Here is a 27,318-nt window from a genome sequence, read left to right on the forward strand (position 1 = left end):
TTAGTACTTTTTCACCTACTTTATGGTACTTTTTCAATTGCAGTGTGATGGAAAGTAATCTGAAAAGAAAGTTTAAAGGGAACCAGAGACGAAGCACCCTCATGTATTTTACCATATATATCAGTGGGAACATTAGAGAAAACACCTACCATGCTTTCTGTTTCATTCTTCACTGCTCAGCTTGCTTCTTACCAGCCCTGATAAAATCCCCGACTGAGCATTCAGTCTGGCTTTGCTATAAGGACTCGGCTATAATAATTCCTGAGCAGAGCCAGAAGGGGTCAGGCTTGGGCTTGAAACGACATCAGAGAAGACAGACTCAGCTATCATGATTCCTGAGCAAGGGATTTTATCAGGACTGATAATAAGCAAGGAAAAATGAAACAGAGAGCAGGGTAGGTGTTTTCTCTAATATTCCCACTGATATATATGGTAAAATACATGAGGGTGTTTCGTCTCTGGTTCACTTTAAAGTGGTTTTAAACTCTGACAAAATATTCAATAAAAATGTGTTTTGCTACTTTTTATAACCCATACAATTATCATATTTGCTTTTGTGCACAAGTATTATTATTCATTTAGAAATTATTAGTTCCCAAAGTTCAGTTTATTTACTTTGAAAGCTGCTGGTGCATTTTATTCATAACTGTTGTATTTCTATTGTAAATGCAGCCAGTAATGATTTCTGAGCAGTGTTTCAGTTCAGGACTCATTAGCAGAAGTTTCTGCAGTCAGAGGATGTTTACTTAATTGTATCAAGTGAAGAATGTAAACACAAGATAAGGTTATCAGCAGTTCGGATGCAGCTGCCCCTGCAGGAAAAAAAGTCAGTCCTGTGATTTAACCCTTTGCATGCTGTTAAAAAAAAAAAAAAAAAGAGCAAAGAAGAAATGCTGGGTTTCATTCCACTTTAAAATGTGTCTCGTGGGAGAAAACTTAGAAGAAAAAGTGGTTTGAATCAGTGCCATATGTGTGTGGATTTATCTTTGTTTCTGATGCCTCCTCATTGGACAATACATTTAGCAGTGTACAAGTCACGTGATGTGAGAGGCGGTGCAGTATGGCGGGGGTATGCAGATCACAAAACTAGCTAAACAGGCATTTCCTATGGTAGGCATGACACTGATCATATGTGTAATATAAGTGTGTCGGCAGCTGTTTGCAGCAGTTCTGTGTCAGACCCCATTCCAGGCATTGGCTGATCACAAGCTTCACAGTGGACTTCTTGTAGGTTAATCTTTTCCAAAGACGATTAAGAAGATTTCCGTTCCTCTTAGAAGGGTGGTCCGGCCCTCGGTCTGATGATGTCACGTTACGGAGAGCTTTCTGTAGAGCCTGGAAGGGGAAAAAAAAGTTTTTCCTCTGTTAGACACATCTCCACATTTTCGCAAAAGGTCAACTCAGAAAATATCCTTTAGATTAATAATACCAATTGTTACAGCGACATAGGAAAAAAGTCATTTATTGTGCATTTGACAGTAAATAAGAATAAGAAGAAAGTAGTCGGCACTACAGTGTTCTGGGCTATTGAACAAACTTGGAGGTGTAATATTCTTCCTAGGGGATGACTTGGTGGGAGCCTCTGCTCACCTGTATGGGCTCTGGGTGCTCTGGAGATAAAAAAATACCCTTAAAGGTAACCTAAAATAAATACAAAAAAGGCAGTTTAACTTATCTGGAAGAAGGTAGGAGGCGCCCTTGGGGTACTTGTCTGACGATTTATATACCACTGGTTAATGGAACCACTATAGGGGCATATATATAAAACTAAAACAAAAGGTATGGAAGGATCCTTCCTTACAGAATGTTCACTAGAATACTTTAATAAGGCACTTTTAAATTGACAACGCGTTTCGCGGTAACAACCGCTTCATCAGGTCGAGTATCGTGCCACAGAAAAGAGGTCCCAAATCTTAGGCGCCTAGTTTAACTTATCTGGGGCTTCTACCAGCCCCCTGATGTTCTGGCACCCCAGACTTTGCCGCCCACTAACCTACAAACCGCACTGCAAATGTCCTGGCTGGCCAAGCTGTCACTTCTCCATTACTTCCCCTGCCCAGTGTTGGTAGCCACAGGTGCCCCTTAGTACTGGGTAACCAGAGGTGCCCACAATATGAAGTAGCTAGAGGTGCTCCTGACTGAAGGGAGATATCATCAGTGGAATGCAGAGAGCTGGTTGAGTAACCGCTCATTTACACTTTCATCAGGACTCTGCATAGAGAAGGAGGGACGGAGGCACTTGGGGAGGAGAGTGAGCCGTCTTTCCATCATCGGGCGCCTGTAGACACCTGCCTACAGTGCCTTATGGAAAATCCGGTGGTGGATGCCATTACAATAGTCTAGATGGGAGATGATCAGAGCATGGACCCCCCTTTTCCCTTTCTTTAACACTGACATTTTTTTTACATGAATTAAAGTTTTACAATTATGTACAGCATTTGAAAGAAGTTTTGTTTTTCCACAAATGCTTTTGGAAATGCTTTGGACAGATTGTTTAGGCAAGCTCTCCTACCACTTGGAAGTAGTGAAATCATACAATTACAATTGTATAGCGTATGACCTGCTTAAAGAGGAACTCCAGTGAACATTTTACTGTTGGCAGGTGATGTAACTGCTGCATGGTTTTTGGCAGTTGGAAACAGCTGTAAACAGCTATTTCCCACAAAAGTTCGAACTTTTCTTGTGGGAGGGGTTACTTGTGGGAGGGGTTTTACCACAATATCAGTCATACAGCGCCTCCTGATGGTCTGTTTGTGAAAAGGAATAGATTTTTCATGTAAAAGGGGGTATCAGCTACTGATTGGGATAAAGTTACATTTTTGTTTGGAGTTTCTCTTTAACCTCCCTGGCGGTAAGCCCGAGCTGAGCTCGGGCTATGCCGCGCAGGGGGAGATCTCAGCCCCTGGTGGGGCGATTTTTAATCTGTAAATTGCTGTGCGCGCAGCCAGCACTTTGCTAGCCGCGCGCACAGCTTGATCGCCGCCGCTCTGCGGCGATCGGCCGCACGCAGCGGCGAAAGAGGGCCCCCCCCCCGCCAGAGCCCTGCGCTGCCCGGACCAATGAGTTCCGGGCAGCGCTATGGGCTGGATCGGAGGTGTCTGACGTCAGGACGTCGGCTGACGTCCATGACGTCATCCCGATCGTCGCCATGGCGACAGGAGAAGCCAAACAGGGGAACGCGTTGTATACGCGTTCCCCTGTTTGCTATAGATGCCGGCGACGATCGCACTAGAGGGACACATGCGCCCTCTAGTGGTGTTTCATGTAGCTACCACTCTGGTAGCTTTACATGAAACAAAAAAAAAAAAATTTAAAAAAAACGTTTTTTTTGCCAATTTGGCAAAAAAAAATTAACCGCCAGGGAGGTTAAAGGACCTCCTGCCGCGAAAATGTTAAAATTTTAAATATATGTAAACATATACAAGTAAGAAGTACATTTCTTCCAGAGTAAAATGAGCCATAAATTACTTTTTTCTTATGTTGCTGTTCCTTACAATAGGTAGTAGAAATCTGACTGAACCGACAGGTTTTGGACTAGCCTATTTCCTCATGGGGGGTTCACAGGGATTTCTTTATTTCCAAAATATATTTAGTGAAGGGCAGTGGCTCCATGCAACTGCCAAAAAAAGTATTGGTGAGCAGGGAGGCTGACCAGCATCTTTGTATAAATCTTTTTTAGGGAGTGTCTTTATAAAGAATAAAGGCTATGCTGAGAATTCCCTATGGAGAGATGGACTAACCCAAAATCTGTCAGTAATGTCAGACATCTACTACTTACTGTAAGTGACAGCAACATAGGAGAAAAGTAATGTATGGCTCATTTTACTCAGGAAAAAATATATTTCTTATTTGTATGTGTTTTAACGACCGCCTAACGCCGATAGGCGGCGGCAGGTCGTAAGTGGTTTTACATGGAAACGGCCGCTCGTGTGAGCGGCCTTTCCATGTCAGTTCACGGAGGGTATCTCCGTGAACAGCCTGCGAGCCTCCGATCGCGGCTCGCAGGCTAAATGTAAACACGCGAGGAAGAAATCCCGTGTTTACATCATACGGCGCTGCTGCACAGCAGCGCCATAAAGGAGATCGGCGATCCCCGGCCTCTGATTGGCCGGGGATTGCCGGCAGAGGCGGTGCAGGACGGATCGCCGTCCTGTACTGCCCGTACAGAGAAGGGGAGGGAGGGAAAGAGAGGGAGGGCGGAAATCGCTGCGGAGAGGGGCTTTGAGGAGCCCTCCCTACTACACGCAGATAGCCAGCGGCGATCAGACCCCCCCAGCAGGACATCCCCCTAGTTGGGAAAAAAGGGGGAAAGTCTTGTCGCTCTGGCTGCAACCTGAACTGTGCTGTGGGCTGGAGAGCCCACCCAGCACAGATCAGTAGAAAATAGCCCGGTCCTTATGTGGTTACATTATAAGATTTTCACGACAGTTCCTCTTTAAAGTAAGTATCTGGCTTTTTTTTTGTACTGATTCCTATTAACTTAAACAAACACTTTTTGATTTTCTATAACTAAATTGTCCTCTTCACAAAAATGTATGTAAAACAAAATCAGATCATGTAGCTGGAAGCAGTGTGGCTCTTGCATGCTTCACAAAATAATAATAATACAGATTACCCAGATCATATCTATAAAACATGTCAATCCAGAAACGCTGACGTATAATTATCCACTCTTATAATGCCAAACTCGCCGTCGCCCCCATACATTATAGTGCAGGTCACGCAATGATTACTGTTTTCGATTTAGCTTCGCAGCAAAAGTTTGTGTTCCAACTGCATCTGTGCTATCGCCATGGCAACCCGAAACTCTGGCAGTAACCACAAGAAAGGTTGGACCAACGACTTTGCAGCAGGCAGCAGCCGCTCATTTTCCACATGAAATGCTCATTTGGAGTAGGAAGAGTTTGGCGCGAGAATTCTCTCCCTGATCTAATAATTAACGACTGAAGTCGGCCAGGCTGCCCAATGGCGGCGTAAGAAGGAGCCCGAGCCGCCCACTCTAGCTTTGCAAGAGGAAATTATCCTATTGATGGACCAGGAGATATATTCCAGCAGCCACAATCGTTGCATGAGGAGAAAAAACATGTTCCAAACATCTGATGTGCTCTCGCCCTCCTCTTCATGTATCCACGGCGAGCTGCTTCCAACGGCAGAAGCGTTATAAGCTAAATAAGTGCACTGGACGGGGAGCAAATTAAAGCTGACAATTAAAACAAAGCGTTTTTTTGCAGATTTTAATTAATTTTTACACGGTGGGGGAATCAACACGCCACTGACTAACGCGTTTGACAATGCCTAATAATTAACGAAGTTCTAAGTGTATTAGGCGTTTTTGCGTTCCCAAAGTGAGGTGTTCTGTACGAGAGAGCGCGGCCGCGTGATCGTTTCAGTGCTGATTAAAAGTGGCAAGAAATTTAACAGTGCCACAGTGGAACAAATACGTGCATTTAAGGTGTTCCGTATACTTTATACTTAAAGAGGACCTGTAGTGAAAATAGCATAATGAATAAAATTGCTTATTTTTTCCAATATTAGTTTAGTCAGTGTTTGCAAATCGTAAAATGTTTCCTCTCCCTGATTTACAGTCTGAAAGTTATAACAGGTGGCGACATCTTTAGTTCTGTCAGGAGATCTGTACGGAATGTTCGTTACTGAGAGTTCTATGCACAGAGGGAGATGCTGCTTGCTTGGCAGTTGGAAAAAGCTGTTATTTCCCACATTGCAAAGAGGTTCACAGACAGAAACTGTCAGAAACATGGTCATGACATCACACTATGGGAGGGGTTTCACCACAATATCAGCCATACAGACCTTTAAAAAAGGTGAATGTAGGCTGGGAAAGTACGTGGGTAGGTTGGTAGATTAACAATGCAATATAAGTGTGCCAACAAGCAGTTTAAAAAAGTCAGTCTGATTCTTTCGTGCAATAATAAGCAGGAAAGCAGACATATATCACTTTGCTGTTCTGTAAAGCATTTGTAACATCACACTGGCCACGGCAGCTGAAAAGCGGTGAATTGTCCGCCTGCCGGCGGCTCTCTTCCACAGGGCAGGTGCTTGTTAGCGCTCAGTACCGGCAGTAGCCAGGTGCCCCCCTTGGAGTCACATCTCAGCCCATCCATGCCCAGATGCGGCATGTTGCGGTTCTCTGCCGTCGGGTAATATCACAGCATAACGCACGCAGTGTTACAAAGCTTGCCATTTGGCTGCATCTTCATTACACCGAAATGGCACTCATTGCCAGCAGATTGGACACCAAACTGGTTGGACTATATTCTAAACTTAATACCAGTAAGGCTTCTTTCACACTAAGACGCAACGTTAGGTGCTACGTTAAGGTCGCATAATGTACACCTAACGCAACGCATGGTGGTGGTGGCAAAGGACGTTAGCAAAGAGCAGCTAGTTAAGTGGCTCTTTGATGCGTCCGTGATGCGTACTATAGTATGCATGCGCTGGTGGAGACCACGTGAGCGGAACACTCCGCATCACGTGGTCCCGCCAGTGACGTCAGCACAGTGCAGTGAATATTAATTAGCCATGTGGCCAATCACTGCGCCTGTGCAAGCAGGCTAACGCGGCAAAGCCGCTCTAACGCCGTAGCATGCTGCACTTTAGATTGACGTGCAGCGTTACAATGTAACGCAACGTGGGCACTGTGAACAGCCCATAGCAGTTACATTGCTGTGCGTTGGGGAGCGGTACTGGCTGCACTAACGTGCGCCTGTAACGTCTTACTGTGAAAGCAGCCTAAAAGGATATATATAGCAAAAAACTGAAGAAACTTGAAGAATTTATATGAAAAAATACAAAAGATTTTTATTGAAGACAACACATGTGCAAAAATGTTCATAAAAAGTATCCTTCAGGAAACATTTTCCATAGCAAAGAATGGCAAAAATGCATCAGTTGTTAACATCAAGATTAGTGCAGTTGTATACATTGAGGCGACAACGTCGACAAATCTGTATAGTTAACACACATGTTCTTAATAAACATCTGGACAACATGAAGCCAGGTATAACTACTCATCCAATTTTCAAACTGGGAACCGCACATGGCTGGAGCTAGAGGAGAATGGCAACTTTTCCTCCAGCTCCTGCCATGTGTGGTTCCCGTGTTTAAAAATTGGATGAGTGGCCAGATTTACGTGCTGAGAATCTATAGACACAAAAGTTCTGGTGCCTAAACCTTCTTCCCTTCCTCCAATAGAATTCTTCAGGACCAGTTTTTGTGGCTACACTTGTTATGGGTGTGAAGATAATGATGGCTACACTTGTTTTATGGCCCTTGTGAGATGGGCCTCCAGGCCGTGAGGGTCATCAGGGGTAGGCAAGAGAGAGAAGAAAGTGCGCGGAATATAGCCGAAATTATAAGTTGTAATGTAAAACAATATTTTTCGTTTATAAGTTATAAACGAAAATCTAGTGCTAAATAGGTTATATAAATGGAAATGAAACGGCAAAATACCGTCTATAACAACAAACGATACTGGAAATGAAACGTCAAATATAGCGTATATAGCAAAAACCGATATTTACTCTTGTATTAAGCATAGTAATACAATGGTAGATTTTACAGGTATTTTATTGCAATTATACCTAACTGTACGCTCACACAGATCTCTCCCTATCCCTAACCATAACTTCTAGACCTCCCCTTTTGTGTAAAAACACAATTTAATAAATTGTATATATTAAAAATATTGTGCTGTAACTATACCTAACCCTGCTCTCACACAGAACCCTCCCTATACCTATCCCTAACCCCTAGACCCCCTGTGGTGCCTAACCCTAACCACCCCCTTGATGGTGCCTAACCCTAAAACCCCCCTGGTGGTGCCTAACCCTAAATCCCCCCCCCCCCCCCCCGTTGCTAGGAGCAACTTTCAAGTTGTGCACACTAGTGAAGCGCCTCTGTCTGCACAACTTGAAAGTTGCTCCTAGTGTATTTTTGCCTGAGGAAGTGGGCTTGAGACCCGTGAAACGCGTTGCAAACTGTTTTTGGAGTAAGAATAAATACCGTTTTTCTTGATCTTCTACAATAGTTGTGTTTTGTCGGGGAGGTACGTTTACCCTTGCCCCTCATTTTATACCTTTTTAACTTGATACTTTTACTCTGTTGGCGCCTCTGTATTGTATTGTCTAAGTGAACTCTTGCAAGGGACGGAAGGAAAATATAGAGAAATGCACCCCGTATGTCTGTAGCGAGTTTAGCCTGTCTATTTCTCCCTCATCTCTGTCACAACTGTAATTTGATCTCTCAGCTGTGTCGGCTGGCTGCCCTGGCAGAGTAGCTTATTTGTAAACACATGGTGTTATTAACACTGTCTGCTTCCATGAAAGCAGGAAGTAGACACACTGCAGTTTTTTGCATGATTTGTATTAGCTGTAACAAAGAAATGTTTTTTCTGTTAAGGTTGTTATGCTGTTGTTTATCTTTTAGCGAAGAGAGAAAGTTCTGAGTTAAAATCCGCTTTAAAGGACTTCCGAGGCCAAATAAAAAAAAAGTTAAATACCTGCATCATATTTGAAGGCACGGAGGACGCCGTCCGCACCTTCCGTGCCGTTCAGCCGGGTCCCCGCCGCTCAATAGCCCCCCCGGGCCGGCTCCCGACCTCACGGCCTAGGTCGGGCTCTCTTGCCTCTACAAACATGGGCGCATGAGCTGGAGCGTGGATCGGGGGGTTGGCCCGAGAGCTGCGCAGCCGCACTCGCGGCTATGCGGACTGTGCAGCTGCGGCCAGCTCATGCGGCCATGTTTGTAGAGGCAGGAGTGCCCGACCCAGGCCGTGAGGTCGGGAGCCGGCCCGGGGGGCTATTGAGCGGCGGGGACCTGGCGCGGACGGCGTCCTCCGTGCCTTCAAATATGATGCAGGTATTTAACTTTTTTTTTATTTGGCCTCAGAAGTCCTTTAAAGGGAATCTGAACTGAAAATAAACTCAATGGGCTTGATTCACTAAGACAAATAGCATGCCTTATCAAAGTTAACACGCCTTATCAGAGTAGCATAGTGAGCACTACGAACCCACAGGGACTCAGGCCAGGATGAGTGTATTTGCCATATAGTAGGCATACGTTGCCATTGCCAATTAGCAGCCATAAGTTTGCTATGCTACTCTGGTAAAGCGTGTTAACTGATATAAGGCATGCTAACTGTGACAAGGCGTGCAATTTGTCTTAGTGAATCAAGCCCATCATATAATGTGTAGTGTAATTGTTTCCAATACAGGAAGAGTTAAGAAACTTCACTTGTTATCTATGTAAAAGAGCTTCTCTGAGCTCTCCGACTTGGGCCGGAGACAATCCTATTTTCTGAAGCACTTATACATCAAATAAACAGTTAGAGGCAGCTTCAAATAAGATTTTACAGTAGGGAAGTTCAAAGTGTCATTAGCTCTGCTCTGTTTCATTGTTTAAAATACAGCGTGTGGTTTGTAATTGCAAATATGATAGAATGATGCAAGGTTATAAAAAAAAAAAAAGAAAAAAAGCTATATAACTGAAAATAAAAATCTGAGACTCTTTTCTTTGCTACTAATGTTCTATCGGTTATCCGTACTACACCTACAATTCATTATATCGTACTTTTTTTTTTCACTTCAGTGTCACTTTAAGTCCATTTTGATTTGCAAATTGTGTTAATTTTATTGTTCCTTGGAGCACCTTTTATCTGACACAAGCATTTACGTTGTCATTCCTACCTATGAAAGAAGGTAGAGCTAACAACATTAATGTGTAATATCACTTCCGCTGTCACCTGTCACAGCGATCTGAGGAGGGTGACGTGTGACATGGAGGCACAATCGCACGTTGGGCCGGAGACAGTGAACCTTGGGATGTCATTATGTGCGCAATATTAAACAATGTGGAAAAGTAAGCGCTAATGAGGCTCTTTCAATGGCAGGGGAACTGGGTGTTCTGATGCATGGAGTGATTACTTGTCACTTTAGCGATCACTGTCATTATCAGTGTGGGGGAGGCGACTGCCGTGCAGCATCTTTAAGTACATCGTCGCGGCAGTGTAAATGTCTCAAGCTGTTCATGTTGGAGTTCAGAGCTGTCGGGTGAAAACTTCTGCTCAACTTTAACATTACCAACTTGCACAGACGGAGTATATAGGATTTAAAGGGGAACTGAAGAGAGAGGTATATGGAGGCTGTCATGTTTATTTCCTTTTAAGCAATACCAGTTGCCTGGCAACCCTGCTGATCCTCTGCCTCTAATACTATTAGCCGTAGCCCCTGAACAAGCATGCAGCAGATCAGGTGTTTCTGACTTTAAAGTCAGATCTGACAAGACTAGCTGCATGCTTGTTTCTGGTGTTGTTCAGCCACTACTTCAGCCAAATAGATCAGCAGGGCTGCCAGGCAACTGATATTGATTAAGAGGAAATAAATATGGCAGCCTCCGTATACCTCTTACTTCAGTTCCCCTTTAAAGAGCGCTTAAAGAGACTCTGTAACGAAAAAAGTTCCCCCGGGGGTATCATCTTGGTAAAGGGGAAGCCTCTGGATCATAATGAGGCTTCCCCCGTCCTCCTGTGTCCCACGGCGGTCTTGCTGCAGCCTCCGGAATGCACAGCTGAAAATTTGTCAGGCTGTGCAATATTTACCTTTCCCTGTTCCAGCGGGGGCGCTGTTGCAGCTCTCCGCTCGGAATTAGGCGGAAATAGCTGATCTCTTTCGGGTCCGCTCTACTGCGCAGGCAGGGCCGGCACGCTCATGAGGCGGGGTGAAACTTTTGCCTCAGGCGGCAAATTTCTAGGGGCGGCATCCGCCCGTCGGAGGGTGCGAGGAGCCGGCCGCCCAGCTGGAGGGGTAGCGGGCAGGACGGGGGTATTGGGGCTAGCGGCGTGGAGGGGGGTCGGACCCCCCCCTCCCTCGCCTGGGTCCCCCGTCCTCCGCTCCCCTCCAGCCTTAAATCCATCAGAAGCGCAACTCTCGTAAGAGGCAGTGGGCGGGGAAGACTCACCTCTTCCTCGCTCGATCCAGCGTGCGCTCCACTGACGTCACTTCCTGCAACGCCGCCCACTGTATTGTAAATGGACGGCGCTGCAGGAAGGGACGTCAGTGGAGCGCACGCTGGATCGAGCGAGGAAGAGGTGAGTCTTCCCCGCCCACTGCCTCTTACGAGAGTTGCGCTTCTGATGGATTTAAGGCTGGAGGGGAGCGGAGGACGGGGGACCCAGGCGAGGGAGGGGGGGTTCCGACCCCCCTCCCCGCCGCTAGGCCCAATACCCCCGCCCTGCCCGCTACCCCTCCAGCTCGGCGGCGGCGGCCTCCCCCCTCCCCCACGGGGGGGCGGCGGCAGCAATAATTTTTTAAAAATTTGCCTCAGGCGGCAAAAAGTCTAGGGCCGGCCCTGTGGGCAGGCGCAGGAGACTTGCGACTGCACAGTAGAGCGGCCCGCCTCCAGCTTGGCAGCCTAATTGGTGATTGCCGAGCTGGGGCGGGTCACGGCAATGCAGGTGGAGGTTTCCAAAGAGCTTTGGAAGACTGACTGCGATGGCATTCCCGAGGAGGTAGGCAGAGCATCATGGATCAGGTAAGTAATGTCGGATCAGGTAACGCTAAAAAAAAAAAAAAAGCAAAGAGAATAAAAACAAATAAAGCAGCTTTGCCTAATTGTAATACTTTTTTTTACCAGAATACTGAGGATAGCAGAGGTAGGTGTGTGGAGAAAGAGGGGGAGATGGAGAAAGTGCAGGGAAAAGAAAAAAATTAAAAATGAAAATCACAAAATACAAAAGAATAATAATAAAAGATCCACTCGGTGCAACTATGTTGCATTTTCGTAATTATGACACAAAATGTGCAATTACGATATTTTCTGCACTCTCTGCGATTTTTCTAGCGTTTTGCGATTCCCAGTGTGAAGGAGGCATTAGACTTCACTCCCTAAGCCTGCGCTGCACCCAGAAGCACTCAGAGGTAAATACAGTATTTCTGAGAGTCTTTATATGCATCAGCACCGACCATACTCCCTGCCTCCAGTCTGAGCAGGCACAGAAGTATCGAGCGTTGCTATGCGGCATGCCAGTAGGAGGTACAACTAAGCCCCCATAACAAATAAAAAGTATAACAACAAAAAACCTGACAGAGGTTTTAAGGCTTCAAAAGAAGAAAAATATAAAAAGCTTTGGCTGGAGTTAGCTACGCTGGTAGAAGCTCAGTGGGGGATAGGATAAAGTATATCTCAAGGGAAAGTAAAAATCCCCTTTAAATGAATTATTCTCCACGGAGAGGACAGAGAAGAGATTAGGTTCCTGCTCTGGTCACATGAAATACAGCGGCAAGCTCAAAGTTCCAGCGTCGTAAATCACAAGATTTAATGCTTCCTCTGCTCCAGGCAAATTGTAACTTCTCAATTAAGGAGGGCTCGCATATATAAAGCAAATGGGAAGATTATTTTATGGATTCAAACTCAATCTACCTTTCTAATCAAAGGTACGACAGGGCAAATTCCATTATCCGGAGAGAGAGTCCCTCTCTGCAGAATTTACGACAAAGTCATTGCGGAGGTGCCGGTGTTCATTTGTGTCGAAAGAGAGAAGGCCGAGATGGAAGCCAATCATCTGCAGATATTTATTGTACTACAATGAGGAGGATATGGCCGACAGCCAGGCGTACTGTGGATAAATATTCTATATAGGAATTTATGGAACAGTGTTGCTTGCAAATTTTTGCCAAAGTCATTTTTGCATCGTAAGTGCTATTTTAGATTTTGAGAAAATGTTTGCGACAATAGCTTGTATTTTCGGGGTTTTTCCCAAAAAGGTGAAAATCTATATTTTTACCATGAATATTCGCAAGAAGCCTGAAAACACAGACACAGACACAGAACATTTATATCGCACTTTTCTCCTGGCGGACTCATGAAAACATGAAAAAACTTTTTATAAGGCTCAAATTTTTACTGCGAAAATGCAGAAAATCGTTATTCTACTATGAAAACGGAAAGCGCAAAAACCATGAAACATAACACAACTTTTTTTATAGCATTTTCGCTCAATAATCAAATTTAACATTATTTTTGCGAAAATTAAAGAGAATCTGTATTGTTAAAATCGCACAAAAGTAAACATACCAGTGTGTTAAGGGACATCTCTTATCACCCTCTGTCACAATTTCGCCGCTCCCCGCCGCATTAAAAGTGGTTAAAAACAGTTTTAAAAAGTTTGTTTATAAACAAACAAAATGGCCACCAAAACTGGAAGTAGGTTGATGTACAGTATGTCCACACATAGAAAATACATCCATACACAAGCAGGCTGTATACAGCATTCCTTTTGAATCTCAAGAGATCATTTGTGTGTTTCTTTCCCCCCTGAGGGGGGAGTGCATAGCAGAACCACAACACTGAAGAACTTGGCAGCCTTCCAGACACAGGCTGACAAGTCTGACAAGGGAAAGATACATTGATTTATTACAGAGACTGTGATAGCAGAAAGTGCTGCAGTAAGCCAGAACACATTAGAATAGCTTTTGGAACTTGTAGGATGATAAAAAACAGGATGCAATTTTTGTTACGGAGTCTCTTTAAAGTATGGAAGAGGTGAGAATCAACGAGCACAATATTAAATTATGTTACATAGTTATTTTGGTTGAAAAAAGACATACGTCCATCGAGTTCAACCAGAGAACAAAGTACAACACCAACACCGGCCTACTCCCTCACATATCCCTGTTGATCCAGAGGAAGGCGAAAAAAACCCCACCAGGCATGGTCCAATTAGCCCCTAAAGGGAAAAATTCCTTCCCGACTCCAGATGGCAATCAGATAAAATCCCTGGATCAACATCATTAGGCATTACCTAGTAATGTAATAAATTCATATAAACCTTATGGGAAGAGAGAGAGAAAATAAGTATAGTAAAATATAAATTATAATTCTTATATAATAATGGTGAGAAAAAAAATTACAAATAAAGGACCTTCATAGCACAAAATACTCTCATGAAATGGGAACATCTCCATGATACCCAGGGTTGGATTTCTACTTTCCAGCGCCCAAGGCCTGCTGGAGTGAAGAAGGAATGGCTCAAGTCATGAACAGAGTCTGACCAGCTTCTATGCTGTTCAGCTCAGCTTGAGTTTTAAATTGGAGATGATTTTCCCATAAATGTAAACCTTACTAGATCAGAAATTCTTCTCTACAACCCTGGCACTAAACTGAAGCTAGTATGTTCCGGCCGGATCATCAGGAGATAGCACTGTCTCATCGCACACCAGGAAGTAAGGAAGATGCCAGGAGCTCTGGAATTCAGACTGTGTGTTCCGCAAAGCAGGATAGCTTCAGAGGAGATATTATTTATTTAGACATGTGGCCTCTTATCTCTTGTGGCCACTCCAGAAATCCAGCCCTAATAATACTTCCTCCTCAATACCCTTATATTGGCTGGAGTATCTAGTCCCAAAGAAACCTTAAGATCAAAATGCAGACGTTAAATACCTACATAACCTTACGTCAGGTGACAACCCTAAAAATTTTGATAATCCTGTATGTGACTTTGGGTTAGCTAATAACGAAAATTTTAACTTTTTAGGAATCTTTTTAGGACGACACGACCAACAGCAGTTTCCCTGTGACGTAGCAAACGATACCAGCCAAAACCTCTAGATTGTAAGCCCGCAAGGGCAGGGACCTCCTCCTAGTGTTTCTCATACTGCTGTTATTTTAACATATGTACATGTACCAACTACATATCAACTATGTATGTATCTGTACTTATTCTATTCAATGTCATGACTGTACAGTGTCTTGTATTTCTTATGTATATTTGTTCCCCATTATTTGTTTGTATTATGTACAGCGCTACGGAAGATGCTGGCGCTATAGAAATAATAATAATAATAATAATAAAAACCTACGAGGTTAGGGGCCCATGGCCCTGTGGGCGACCTCAGGTAAGTCTGCTCTCAGGCTTTTTATCCTATAACAGGCATGTGTCCAATCGTGGATACGCTCATTGTATGTGTAGGATGCGGATGCATCCACCGTTAGCGTAGGGACCACTCTAGGAGATTGGCCTTGACACCAGCAGAGGGGCTTAACCCACATGCCCGTTGGATATGTGGCAGCAACAATATTGTTTATTTTGGGATGTTGTGTTGGCCGCTGGTGATCTGAGTTTTGATCCCAGGTCCCTTTAAATTTTGCATACATTTTCTTGTAGTAAGCCCTTTAAATTTTGCCTTTGTGACATGGCACTGAGGGCCACAGCTAAGTCTCCATCAACAATGGATTTATACTTTTCTGTCCAAGGCCAGCTTTCTTGCCATGCCCCCATTCCATGTGCTGCCCTCTTCTCCATGTGTAACATCCATGTACAGCAGACCCCTCCCATTCCATGTGCAGCCCTCTTTTCCATGTGTAACATCCATGTACAGCAGACCCCTCCCATTCCATGTGCAGCCCTCTTTTCCATGTGTAACATCCATGTACAGCAGCCCCTCCCATTCCATGTACAGCCCCCTCTTCCATGTGTAACATCCATGTACAGCAGCCCCCTCCCATTCCATGTACAGCCCCCTCTTCCATGTGTAACATCCATGTACAGCAGCCCCCTCCCATTCCATATGTAGCTCCTCTTCTATGTGTAACATCTATGTACAGCAGCCTCCCTCCCATTCCATATGTAGCTCCTCTTCTATGTGTAACATCTATGTACAGCAGCCCCCCTCCCATTCCATGTGCGGCCCTCTTTTTTCAATTCTAACGTCTATGTACAGCAGCTCCCTCCCATTCCATGTGCTGCCCCCTCTTCCATGTGTAATGCCTATGTACAGCAGCACCCTTTCATTCCAGCAGCCCTCACTTCTATGTGTACCATCCATGTACAGCAGCCCCCCCTTCTATTACATATGCAGCTCCCGCTGTAATGTGTATCATCCATATGCAGCAGCCCCTCTCTTTCCTGCACAGCTTCCTTGGATAGCAGCTCTCCTCTGCCATGTGTTGTTCCCAATCTGCAGCTTCCTCTTCCTCATGTAGCAACCCCTCATTTACATGCATCGGCCCCCTTGAGCAGGAGCTGCCCTTGGCCACCTTAAAGCAAACCTGAAACAAATTAAAAATAAATTACAGATACCTAAGAAGGGGAAAGGCTCTGGTCCTATAGAGCCTTCCTGTTCCTCTCCTGGTCCCCTCGTTTCAGCCTTGTCTCCCCCATTCAAATCTCCTGCCATCAGGGCCGGCCTTTGACCTGAGCGACCTGTGCGATCGCTCAGGGCGCCGGCTTCCAGGGGGCGCTCCTGCCGCCTGGCCGCACGTGTTTTAATTTGGAAGCTTCAAGCTGGCAAGCTGCGCCCCGGCTGTGTCCGTCTCGCTCCGCTCCGCCCCCCCCCCCCCCCCCCCCTGCCGCTGCTGGAGGTGATAAGGGGCAAACATGAATGATGCCCACCGTGATGGAGGGGGGAGCCGCGGGGAGAGCAGCCCGTCCTCTCCCTCCCTCCTCTCCGGGCGCTCTCCGTGCTCCCCCCTGCAGAGTGCAGACTGCAGCAGTGAGAACAACTCACCTCCCTGGTTCCGATCGCCGGCGCCTCTCACTGCCGCTGGTCTCCTCTTGTACATTGTCACTGATGCACACTAAACTTCCTGCTTAACAGGAAGTTTACTGTGTATCAGTGACAATGTACAAGAGGAGACCAGCGGCAAGTGATACACCGTGAGAGGCGCCGGCGATCGGAACCAGGGAGGTGAGATGTTCTCTCTGGCTATGCTGCAGTCTGCATCGGAGGAGGGAGCACGGAGGGTGGCCCGGAGAGGAAGGGAGGGAGAGGTCGGGCTGCCCTCCCCGCGGCTCCCCCTCCACTATGAGGGGAGGGGGGGCACCTACCTACCTAATCTATACTGGGGGCACCTACCTATCTAGCCTATACTGGGGGGGCAGCTACCTATCTAATCTATACTGGGGGCAGCTACCTATCTAATCTATACTGGGGGCACCTACCTATCTAATCTATACTGGGGGCACCTACCTATCTAGCCTATACTGGGGGGGCAGCTACCTATCTAATATATACTGGGGGCACCTACCTATCTAATCTATACTGGGGGCACCTATCTATCTAACCTATACTGGGCGGGGCAGCTACCTATCTAACCTATACTGGGGGGGGGGGGGGGCAGCTACCTATCTAACCTGTACTGGGGGGGCAGCTACCTATCTAATCTATACTGGGGGCACCTACCTATCTAACCTATACTGGGGGCAGCAGCTACCTATCTAATCTATACTGGGGGCACCTACCTACCTAACCTATACTGGGGGGGGGGGGGGGGGGGCAGCTACCTATCTAATCTATACTGGGGGCACCTACCTATCTAACCTATACTGGGGGGGCAGCTGCCTATCTAACCTATACTGGGGGCAGCTACCTATCTAACCTATACTGGGGGCAGCTGCCTATCTATACTATACTGGGGGAACCTACCTATCTAACGTATACTGGGGGGGCAGCTACCTATCTAACCTATACTGGGGGGGCAGCTACCTATCTAATCTATACTGGGGGGGCAGCTACCTATCTAATCTATACTGGGGGCAGCAGCTACCTATCTAATCTATACTGGGGGCAGCAGCTACCTATCTAATCTATACTGGGGGCAGCAGCTACCTATCTAATCTATACTGGGGGCAGCTACCTATCTAATCTATACTGGGGGCAGCTACCTATCTAACCTATACTGGGGGGGCAGCTACCTATCTAATCTATACTGGGGGCAGCAGCTACCTATCTAATCTATACTGGGGGCAGCTACCTATCTAATCTATACTGGTGGCAGCTACCTATCTAACCTTTACTGTAGGCAGATCCCCCCTTTAGTGTATATAGGCTTAGGCTACTAGTCTTACAGTCGCAGATCCCCTTTTAGTGTACTTAGGCAGCAGATCCCCCCCCCCATTTGTGTATGTGTGTGGTGCGCTCACACGCGAAGAGGATGAATTTGGGGGGGGCACCAAAATCTGGTTCTGCTCAGGGCGCTTTGAAACCTAAGGCCGGCCCTGCCTGCCATGGGAGGCTTTGGAAGACTTTAGTTGAAAATATCGGCAACCCGGCACTAAAAGAGAAATTCGGGCACCAGACAACGTCCGATAATTATCATTAGTGCGTGTTTTTTCTTTGTTTTCTGGTTGGATTCGATGGACGTATGTCTTTTTTCAACCCAAGTATCTACAGTGGGATGCGAAAGTTTGGGCAACCTTGTTAATCGTCATGATTTTCCTGTATAAATCGTTGGTCGTCGATAAAAAATGTCAGTTAAATATATCATATAGGAGACACACGCAGTGATATTTGTGAAGTGAAATGAAGTTTATTGGATTTACAGAAAGTGTGCAATAATTTTTAAACAAAATTAGGCAGGTGCATAAATTTGGACACTGTTGTCATTTTATTGATTCCAAAACCTTTAGAACGGATTATTGGAACTCAAATTGGCTTGGTTATCCCAGTGACCCCTGACCTACATACACAGGTGAATCCAATAATGAGAAAGAGTATTTAAGGGGGTCAATTGTAAGTTTCCCTCCTCTTCTAAATTTCTCTGAAGAGTAGCAACATGGGGGTCTCAAAACAACTCTCAAATGACCTGAAGACAAAGATTGTTCACCATCATGGTTTAGGGGAAGGATACAGAAATCTGTCTCAGAGATTTCAGCTGTCTGTTTCCACAGTTAGGAACATATTGAGGAAATGGAAGACTACAGGCTCAGTTCAAGTTAAGGCTCAAAGTGTCAGACCAAGAAAAATCGCGGATAAACAGAAGCGATAAATGGTGAGAACAGTCAGAGTCAACCCACAGACCAGCACCAAAGACCTACAACATTATCTTGCTGCAGATGTAGTCACTGTGCATCGTTCAACCATTCGGCACACCTTACATAAGGAGATGCTGTATTCAGAGGAAGCCTTTTCTCCGCCCACAGCACAAACAGAGCCGCTTGAGGTATGCTAATGTAAATTAGGACAAGCCAGCTTCATTTTGAAATAAGGTGCTGTGGACTAATTAAACTAAAATTGAGTTATTTGGGAATAACAAGGGGTGTTCTGCATGGAGGAAAAACAACACAGCATTCCAAGAAAAACACCTCTTATCTACAGTAAAATATGGTGGTGGTTCCATCATGCTGTGGGGCTGTGTGGACAGTGCATGGACTGGGAATCTTGTCAAAGTTGAGGGACGCATGGATTCCACTCAGTATCAGCAGATTCTGGGGACCAATGTCCAGGAATCAGTGACAAAGCTGAAGCTTCGCCGAGGCTGGATCTTTCAACAAGACAACGACCCTAAACACTGCTCAAAATCCACTAAGGCATTCATGCAGAGGAACAAGTACAATGTTCCTGAATGGTCATCTCAGTCCCCAGACCTGAATATAATTGAAAATATGTGGTGTGATTTAAATAGAGCTGTCCATGCTCGAAAGCCATCAAACCTGAATGAACTAGAAATGTTTTGTAAAGAGGAATGGTCTAAAATACCTTCAACCAGAATCTAGGCTCTCATTGGAATCTACAGGAAGTGTTTAGAGGCAGTAATTTCTGCAAAAGGAGGATTTACTAAATATTGATTTCATTTCTTTTTTGTGGTGCTAAAAATGTATGTACCTTTCTAGTTTTGTTTAAACAATTATTGCACACTTTCTGTAAATCCAATAACCTTCATTTCACTTCTAAAATATCACTGTGTGTGTCTCCTATATGACATATTTAACTGACATTTTTTATCGTAGCAACCAATGATTTATACAGGAAAATCATGATGATTAACAACATTGCCCAAACTTTCGCATCCCACTGTATGTAACTATGTTGTTAGTCCGGCGACTAAGGAGAAATTAATCGGTTTGTTTCCTGTTTTTCCTTTCTTTTTTGCACCATCAGTGGGGAGGGTGCCTTAGGGCTAGGCACCACCAGGGGGAGTGGTTAGGGTTAGGCACCACCAGGGGATGTCTTAGGGTTAGGCACCACCGGGGTGGGTCTTAGGTTTAAGCACCACCGGGGGAGGGGGGGGCGGAATTAGGGCTAGGGGAGGCTTAAGTGTAGGCACCACCAGGGGTGGGTCTTAGGGTTAGGCACAACTAGGGGGGTCTTAGGGTTAGGCACCACCAGAGGGGGTTAGGGTTAGGCACCACCAGAGGGGGTTAGGGTTAGGAACCACCAGGGGGGGTCAGACACCACATGGGGTCTCTTAGGGTTAGGCACCACCAGGGGGGTCTTAGGTTTAGGCACCACCAGGGGGGGACTTAGGGTTAGGCATCACTAGGGGAGATAAGGGTTAGGCACCAAGGGGGGGTTAGAGTTAGGCAGTGGTAGTGGAGGGTTCTGTGTGAGAGTAGGGTTAGGTTTAGCTATGGTACAAATCTGTACATTTACCAATATTCTACTGTTGGCACTGTTCCGATTTTCCATGGCGCCTTAAATTCACTTACACCCCTGTAGACCTCACAGAAACCGCTTTGCCTCACCTGTTAGTGGATTCTATGCTTTTGTTTTAGCTTTTTTTTCAGTTAAGACGAGAAATCGCCGCCGCTGTATCAGCTGCGATGCAATAAAAACAGGACAGCGTTCTTTAATACACTAAAAAGCACTCTACTTATTTAGAAAATATTTATTCAATAGCCTTAAGGCGCGTTTTATTAAGGCAGTATGTTTAATCTGAGGTTTATACGGTGCGGCCGGACTTATGAAGATGGAGGGAGATCGAGCCGTTTAGACTAACTCTCCACAGCGTACCTCGCCTTTTCATTCACGCTCAGCAGTGGTCGCAGCTGTTCGGAGTTGTAAACACAGCACAGATCACTCAACACCGATCACATATTTGTCCGTACAGATACCCCCCGTCCCCGTAGATCCACATAAGACGTTTTAAGAGCAAATGTTTTTTCTTGAACTGTAAGTTGGAGCAGAGGCATCCGTACATGTATAAAATGTATTAAAACCGTTTAAAAGAGGAGGTAGTGGTGGACTTTGCAATCCTGTGCAAGGCGTTTCGCAGGTTCAGTCCTGCTTCATCAGGCAGTAATTGGAGCAAATTATTGAAGTATGTCAGGAAGCTAAGCGCCTCTGTGAGGTAATGTTCTGCTCCAATTACTGCCTGATGAAGCAGGACTGAACCTGCGAAACGCCTTGCACAGGATTGCAAAGTCCACCACTACCTCCTCTTTTAAACGGGGCCCAAGAGCCTCTGCTGGCAAATATTCTACCGTAGCATAACAGGAGTTGTGTGGTCATCTCCCCCCCCCCCCCCCCCGCTGCATGATTGGTGAACACGCATCAAGGGATCGGTTGAAAAGGGCGCCCGAGCTGCCTGTATGAAAAGGGCGCCGCCATAGACATCAATGTTATTTCTGGAAATATGGGCTACAAGGTGTAGAAAAGGGCGCCCGAGTTTTGATATAGGCTACAAGCGGGCTCCCCTTTGTAGCCCATATTTTTTCGGCTACAAGGTTTTCGGCTACAAGCGGGCTCCCCTTTGTAGCCCATATTTTTTTCGGCTACAGTAAGGTGCCCCTCTGTAGCCCATATTATTGCCTTTTTTTTGTAGCCTAAGTTTTTATATGGGCTACAAGCACTGTAAGCCGAATTATTTCATTCCCCCACTATCCATGGCGGCCTGGAGGGGGAATAGTAATTAACACATCCCGGAGTTTTTTTGTAGCTGAAGTTTTTATATGGGCTACACCAGGCGCCTTTTTTGTAGCCGAAGTTGGTATATATATGGGCTCCACCAGGCGCCCTTATTTACCAGCGCCCTTTTCATGTAGACCCCGCATCAATGTGGGGGGGGGGGGGTGTTGGTGTTGTTGGGCGATAGACAAGCTGCGTTGACTCTACCCCACATACTGTGGCTCCTCAGCCGCACAATCTGCCTATCACTTCCCACCTGCAACTACTATCTACCTATCAGATTGTTATTTGGCATGAGGGGGGCCCTGTAGGTTTGCCAGGTATGGGGCCCAGAAAATTTTGATGGTGGCCCTTAAGCTAGTTGTTAACAATAATCAACAGAATTGTGTCTACTTTGGGGAAGTAAGTCCACCACTACCTCTTCTTTTTGAATGGTTTTTAATACTGTACATTTCATACTTGTACTGGCACCTCTGTTCTAACTTACAGTTCATATTATAGTCCACGCTTGGTGGCAACTCCCTTTTTTCCTGGCTAGAAAGAAAGACTTCTTAAAGTGAACCTCCGGACTAAACGCTGAACAAACAAGAAAAGGAGTTCCCTTAAAGAACCGCACCACTCAGACCATAATCAATAGAACTCAACTTTATTCAAACATTTAATAAAAACACTTAAAATCGAATGGGCTGCTGCCATGACAAAACCTATAAACAATGTATTCCCATACATACAAAATAATGTGTATATGCAAAGTATATACATGAAATTACAACAATATCAGATGCCAAAAATATATATAGTATGAATCAGCATGTATGTATATATGGGGAATCCTAATGAAATATTGGGTTTCTTTCAGGTCCGTCTGCCTGGAAAATTACAGTACTCAGAAGATGAATAATTTAGTAAAGTGCATGATAGGTAGTGCAACATCAGTAGTGCTGAAGATATTAAATAGATAAGAACAATGAATCCAAAACGGATGAAAAGGTGACGAGTGCAAGATTCACCAAAGTGAAACAAGGTGCAAGTAGTGTCAGAAAAAGTGGGATGGAAGAAAGTACCGAAATCTTACCTAGGCAGACACCTGAGTTAGGAAGTCAAGGCTTACAGCCGTAGGGCCATCGCGATTCGCCGCTCTGCGCTATGGCGGCTTCCTCTGGCCATGCCCAGAGGAAGCCGCCATAGCGCAGAGCGGCGAATCGCGATGGCCCTACGGCTGTAAGCCTTGACTTCCTAACTCAGGTGTCTGCCTAGGTAAGATTTCGGTACTTTCTTCCATCCCACTTTTTCTGACACTACTTGCACCTTGTTTCACTTTGGTGAATCTTGCACTCGTCACCTTTTCATCCGTTTTGGATTCATTGTTCTTATCTATTTAATATCTTCAGCACTACTGATGTTGCACTACCTATCATGCACTTTACTAAATTATTCATCTTCTGAGTACTGTAATTTTCCAGGCAGACGGACCTGAAAGAAACCCAATATTTCATTAGGATTCCCCATATATACATACATGCTGATTCATACTATATATATTTTTGGCATCTGATATTGTTGTAATTTCATGTATATACTTTGCATATACACATTATTTTGTATGTATGGGAATACATTGTTTATAGGTTTTGTCATGGCAGCAGCCCATTCGATTTTAAGTGTTTTTATTAAATGTTTGAATAAAGTTGAGTTCTATTGATTATGGTCTGAGTGGTGCGGTTCTTTAAGGGAACTCCTTTTCTTGTTTGTTCAGCTTTCAGTTTAAGTTCCCCTTCTGCACACTCAGGGATTACCTATTTTAGGTGGTTGGTTGATGGTGCTTGCCCCATTTGTTGTTGAATTGAATCCTCCGGACTAAACATCTACTCAGCAGAACTGAAAAGGCTTGGTGTTTCTTTAACAGTTTCTTTAACGGTTTCACAGCATCAGAACTTTGTTTTTCTTACCAAAGCATCATTTTTAGCTGCATTTTTAGCTAAGCTCCACCCATCAAAGAAAACTGCCCGGGCTTTTTTCCCCTGATGCTGTGCAGAGCATGATGGGATTTCCTATGTTGTTATTCACGTTGCCTAGCAACTGGGAGGGGTGATCAGTACACAGGACAGTTGGAACTGTGTCTCATGCTCCCCGTTGCCTCCTTACAACCAAAAAGATGGCTGCCCTCATGAAATCAAACATTTGCCTGTTCTTTTAAAACAGAGTGGGTAAGAGATTATACTACCTATCTATTTTAATTAACATAACTAATGTAACTTAATGACAGTATTTTTATTTAGGCTGAAGTTCCTCTTTAACCTGAGTGGGATCAGGTCTAATCCCCCCACCTGCCTATATAGTGGTTGCCTGAATGGTAACCCTGTGTTTGTGAGTATAATTCATTCATCTCTAATACTGAACACCTGCAGCCTAACGTCCTACACCATGGTGGGCTCTCTGTTTCCTTTCTGTGTCTGCTGTACACGAATGTTTCTCTTGCTGAAGTGTGTTGTGTAAATGTTTTATCCTGCTCTGCAAATGAGGAATTCATTATTGGTGAATTGCTGTTTCAGGAACGCCTGACCTGCAGCTATGAATACCTGGCAGAGAATTATCTGTAGATCTAGAGATTGCGCTTTAATGGGCATCTGGCCCGGAAAGGAGCACTTTCAGCTGCAGCAATCGGCTAAGTGAATAAAATAATTTGATAGTGAGTCTATTAGTGTTTGAATTCCTCTTATACTGCAATGCTAAACATATGGCGCGCTGTACTGGGCCGCAGGGAGAGACAACAGACAACGCTTAGAAACTTCACTGAGAAACTGATGATACATTCCTGGTCATTAAAACTAGCAAACATGTGCCTGATTGGCTACAGGTGGGATCTGGGCTGTAGGTTTATGAAGTGTGGAAGGTACAGCGAGAGAAAAAAGGTGGTCCAAAGACTACCAAAGGGAGAGCAAAGAAAGAGATGGAAAGCAGAGGGAGAATAAATTGTCAGGGAGAGAGAGAGCACGGTGTCTGAAAGGGAAAGAGAGACCTCAAGGTGACAGAGAGAGAAAAGAGGCAGAGGGAGATTGAGATGGTGGCAGATGGAGAAAGAGAAGGTGGGAGGAGACTGAGAGATAAAGGTGTAAGAAAGAGTTCAAGATGACAGAGAGAAAGTCAGGGGTGGCGGAGAAAGAAATAGAGAGTGCAGGGTAGTAGAGAGAGAAAGATAGAGTGGAAGGTGGCAGAGAGAGAAAGAGAAAGTGGAAGGTGGCAGAGAGAGAAAGAGAGAGTGCAAGTTGTCAGAGAAAGAAATAGAGAGTGCAAGGTTGTAGTAGAGAGAAAGAGAGAGTGGAAGGTGGCAGAGAGAGAAATAGAGAGTGCAAAGTACTAGAGAGAGAAAGAGAGAGAGGAAGGTGGCAGAGAGAATGCAAGGTGGAAGAGAGAGTGGAAGGTGGCAGAGAGAGAAAGAGATGATGAGAGCGTGGACGGGGGCAGATAGAAACAAAGACATGGATAGAGAGAGTGGAAGGTGGTAGAGAGAGAGAAAGAGATGGATAGTGAGAGTGGAAGGTGGCAGAGAGAGAAAGAGATGATGAGAGAGTGGACGGGGGCAGATAGAAACAAAGACATGGATAGAGAGAGTGGAAGGTGGTAGAGAGAGAGAAAGAGATGGATAGTGAGAGTGGAAGGTGGTAGAGAGAGAAAGCGAGAATGAAAGGTTGCAGACAGAGAAAGAGAGAGTGGAAGGTGGCAGAGAAAGAAAGAGAGAGTGGAATTTGGCATGGAGGAGCCCTGCAATTCTGGAAGCAGGTATATACTGTATCTCACACTGTTGGGGTAAATTGGGGGGGGGAGGGTTATCGGGCACACTGGGGAGGAGTTTGGATCCCAGGGGTCCCATGACAATTTTGCAGGAGGTTCCCCTAGTTCAGGGGTCAGGAACCTTTTTGGCTGAGAGTGCCATAAACGCCAAATATTTTAAAATGTATTTGCCTGAGAGCCATACAATATGTTTCAAACTGGCACAGTGCGCATGCACAGCAGAGGGCTCACGTCCCTGTTGCTATGGTGATGTGTATACAGTTGATCCGCCGGGCAGCGGAAGTGTCAGACACGTCTTCAGCTTGTCTTGGGTTTCAGCAACATCAGCAATTTCCCCGAACGCCAGACAGGAAAAATACCAACTAACAGCTTGTACAATTAGCTAGCTGACTTGGGGGGTTGATTCACTTTGTAGGACGAGATCCCCACACTTTGGCCCAATAGGCTGCCCGTCACATGACAGGCAGCCTATTGGGCCAATCAAAGTGCGGGGATCTCGTCCTACAAAGTCACTGGACATGACAGGGTCCAGAGTGGGACAATTGGAGTAGCCGTTCGTTTTCGGGTAGCACGAGTAAGTTAGTAGTGCATGTTACAGCAGTAATGTGCCTCCTTTGAAAATTTTACTTGCGCTGCCACACTAAGCGGCGCTGCTGAATCAACCCATCCCCTACTGATTTGTATGTGAGCCAGATGTAGCCATCAAAAGAGCCACATCTGAATCCCGAGCCATAGATTCCCTACTCCTGTCCTAGGTTGTTGTTACGCACCTGCAGGAATCTACACAAATAAATTTTGTGGTATAATAAAAATAGGGGTTGATTGTCTTATAATAAACCCTGTCTCGCTCCTCTGTAACGGAGACACAGATTCATTTTAATTCAGTTTTGATTTCCATCTCTTCTGAAAGTCCATCAGAAAGTTTGCTCTGTGATGTTCTGCGGCCAGCCTGTGAACTCTCAGGACCTCTTGTGTCGCCGGCGAGGCATGAACGGGAACATGTGCTCCGCTCAATGGGGATCCTGGCTTAAGAGGAAATGTATTGATACAGAGCACTGAACACAGTGGATGTGAGCGAGGGAGAGCGGCGCAGCCAGGCAGGTCCCAGCCCGACTTTCTACACGGATGAGCACTGTGATTTCAGCATGGATGGGAAGGACGACGCAACGCCAACAGAGAAGACAAACATTTCCGATGTTATCTTTATCCCCAGAACCTGGGAAACTCCCCAAGAGAATTATTACACGAGACGGGAAATTAAAACTGTTCCCGCCTGAACTTCTACCATGGAAGACCCCCCCCAACTCTCATCCAGCTACCATTCTGTAGGGAAAGTCCCTTGTATTAAAGGACCCTGAGCAGTGGTAATAAAAGCCAATCTGCACCTACCTGGGGTTTCCTCCAGCCCCCCATAACCCGCGAGGTCTCTCAGTGTTCTCTGGGCCCCCTCCGTGGTCCCGCTAGCGGCTCCGTAAACCTGGCGACTTTGGCTGAAGTGAAGCATGCGCTTGAGAGATTGAACTGCGCATGCGCAAAGCCCTCACGGCAACGGGCGCGATGACCAGCCGGGTGCCTAGACGGGCCGCGCATGTGCGACTTTATCCAAAGTTGCCAGGTTTACGGAGCCGCCAGCGGGTCCTTGAAAGGGACCCAGAAATACCTCACGGGCTATGGGGGGCTGGAGGAAGCCCCAGGTAAGTTCAGATTTGCTTGTATTACCTCTGCTCAGCAGTGGCGTAGCTAAGGAGCTATGCAAGTTTTACAATGGACCCCCCCTCCCCAAGCACTCTATACATAACAAATGATACAGCGCACCAAAATCTGCCAATGGCAACTACAGTGTCAGAGGTGCAAGAAGGGGATGGGGAACAGTTTATTAATGATTACT

General features: G+C 45.5%; 1 protein-coding gene across 1 annotated transcript in view; it reads right to left on the reverse strand.

Annotated features, from left to right (window-relative positions):
* Positions 1 to 585: 585 nt before the first annotated feature.
* Positions 586 to 27,318, reverse strand: part of SAMD12 (sterile alpha motif domain containing 12) — a 649,400-nt gene continuing 622,667 nt past the window's right edge. Inside the window, exon 5 of the mRNA XM_068237958.1 lies at positions 586 to 1,335. Within this exon, the coding sequence (XP_068094059.1) occupies positions 1,313 to 1,335 (23 nt within the window). The 3' untranslated portion in view covers positions 586 to 1,312. The remainder of the gene's footprint in view (positions 1,336 to 27,318) is intronic.

Source organism: Hyperolius riggenbachi, chromosome 5, assembly GCF_040937935.1.
Source record: "Hyperolius riggenbachi isolate aHypRig1 chromosome 5, aHypRig1.pri, whole genome shotgun sequence".
Taxonomy (NCBI): domain Eukaryota; kingdom Metazoa; phylum Chordata; class Amphibia; order Anura; family Hyperoliidae; genus Hyperolius; species Hyperolius riggenbachi.